The sequence below is a fragment of the Mandrillus leucophaeus genome, unplaced genomic scaffold (genome assembly GCF_000951045.1).
Source record: "Mandrillus leucophaeus isolate KB7577 unplaced genomic scaffold, Mleu.le_1.0 Scaffold170, whole genome shotgun sequence".
NCBI lineage: Eukaryota > Metazoa > Chordata > Mammalia > Primates > Cercopithecidae > Mandrillus > Mandrillus leucophaeus.
In genome coordinates, this window is record NW_012101699.1 from 24,986 (window position 1) to 26,939 (window position 1,954).

Consider the following 1,954-nt stretch of genomic DNA (forward strand, 5'->3'; position numbering starts at 1 on the left):
ATGTATAATATAAAAACACATCATTAGCAAACACTGTGCCATCAAACCTGCAAGCAGGATTCACATTCATCGTCTCTTTAATCTTTACCTGCGAGGTGGGAATCACTATTCCTGACTAACAAGTGAGGAGCCTGGGAGGTTGTGACTTGTTCAAGATCACTTAGCTGGATGGAGTTTTCACAAACTAAATCTTATGTGAGTCTATTCCATCCCCACTTCAGGGCAGCCATGGCTTCTGACTCCCACAGGGACAGGCCAATCCTACCTCATCTAGAAACTGCTGCTGCTGCCGGGCTTAGGAGAGAAGAACCTCAGCACCCTAAAGGAGCGTGGGAGGCGTGACTTCCTGTGCGCAGGCTTCAGAGAGGAAGCTGGGGCCGCCTGTGGGGAGCACTCTCCCTTGGCTGTGTCTGGGTCTGCGGTGTGGGGCCCTGTAAGCAGGGTCTTCTCTCTCTGATCCCAGGACACTGGACATATGAATATGGGAGCCCCATTTTTCTCTTCATAGATCACATGCCGGATATAGGGTCTCAAGAGGCCTTGAAACTGACATGTCAGGATACAAATTCTGGACTGGTCATTTGTGTTGAAGAAGGAGATGTTCCCACCCTCATAGTCCAGGAAGACCCCTACTCGTGTAGGAGGGATCTCAGGGGAGAGGTTGATGAAATGGGGATTGAATGTGAAATACAAATATTCTGTCGTCAGTCCGAAGACCCAGTACCCATTGTTGGGAGAAAAAGTCACAGAGTCCTTCCTCCTGTCTGTGTCATCCTGGCACACTCCCACACACCACCCTACATTTTGTCCCACGTCCACCTCCCAGTAATGTTTCCCTGCCTGGAAACCCTGAGAAGCCACCACACTCTGCGTTGTGAATCTCTTCGTAGAGTAAGGCACCTTCTGGGGAGCTTTTCTATGGGTTACAGTTTTCAGATCAGAAACGCAGAGCTGTGGGTGAGCCGTCTCCGGGTCCAGAGTCACCTCCACTGGGGTGCGGTGGGGGAGAGAGGAAGCGTGAGTTACTAAAGAGGAAATCTGGGCTAGAATAAGAGGTCGACCCTCCTGCTGCAGACTGGCTCCGGGTAGGATCCGGCCAGTCCCACTATCCCCTCAGCCGTGTCTCTTCTCCAGGGCAGCCCCTGTGCCTCACTGATGCTTGGAGATGCTCAACCACCAGAGGTTCAACTCCTCTGTATCACCCAGCCCGACCACTGCCCTCCCAGGTAAGCCCATATTTGACTTTGTGAGACCTTGAGTGACTCCAGGATTCACCTTCCTTCCACCCACCCGTTCCTGCTGACTTCACTTCTTTCCCCTTAGCACAGACCCCTAGAAGCCAGCTACTGGTGCCCTCAGTTCCCTGGCGTCTTGCCTGTGACCCCTCCGAGCTGACCCAGTCCCTGTGCTTTTCCTTCCAAGTCTTGGGCCAAGAAGTGCATTTAGAGGCAGCGGCACCCTGGGGTGGATTGGGGCATCACAGATTTGCTGTCTGCAAGCTGGGTGGGCTCCATATTTGTCACTAGTCATCTTCCTACTCCATGCCCACTGTCACCCTCTCAGGCGTCGGTACCTGCGTGTTTCCAGGCATCTCTCAATTCTGAAAGCAAGCAGACAGAGCAGGCAGTTCAGTGCTCAGGTGGGAAACAGGCCTCAGGGAGAAGGGAGACACCAAGGATTAGGACCTTTTTTGAGTGTCGTGGGCCCTCCAGAGATCTGAGGAAGGCTGTGGGGCTTCTCTACAAAATGCACCTCCCCCAGAATCTGCAGTTTCAGAGTTCCCATCACAAGCTTGGCTCTGCAGGGACCCATGGGCCTCCGGATATAAAAATCCATAAACGAGAGCCTTGGAAAGGAGTCATAAGTGTGGGAAGAGGAATATTTTCTTTTACCTGCCTGTCTGTGCTTTCTTCTCCAGTCTGAAAAACAAAAACAAAACACACATAAGAGGCTG

At 52.1% G+C, this 1,954-nt stretch overlaps 1 protein-coding gene across 1 annotated transcript in view; it reads right to left on the reverse strand.

The window, feature by feature from the left end:
- Positions 1-1,954, reverse strand: part of BTNL8 (butyrophilin-like 8) — a 47,450-nt gene that overhangs the window by 1,674 nt on the left and 43,822 nt on the right. Inside the window, 2 exon segments of the mRNA XM_011976825.1 lie at positions 1,574-1,600; positions 1,893-1,919. Of these exon segments, the coding sequence (XP_011832215.1) occupies positions 1,574-1,600; positions 1,893-1,919 (54 nt within the window).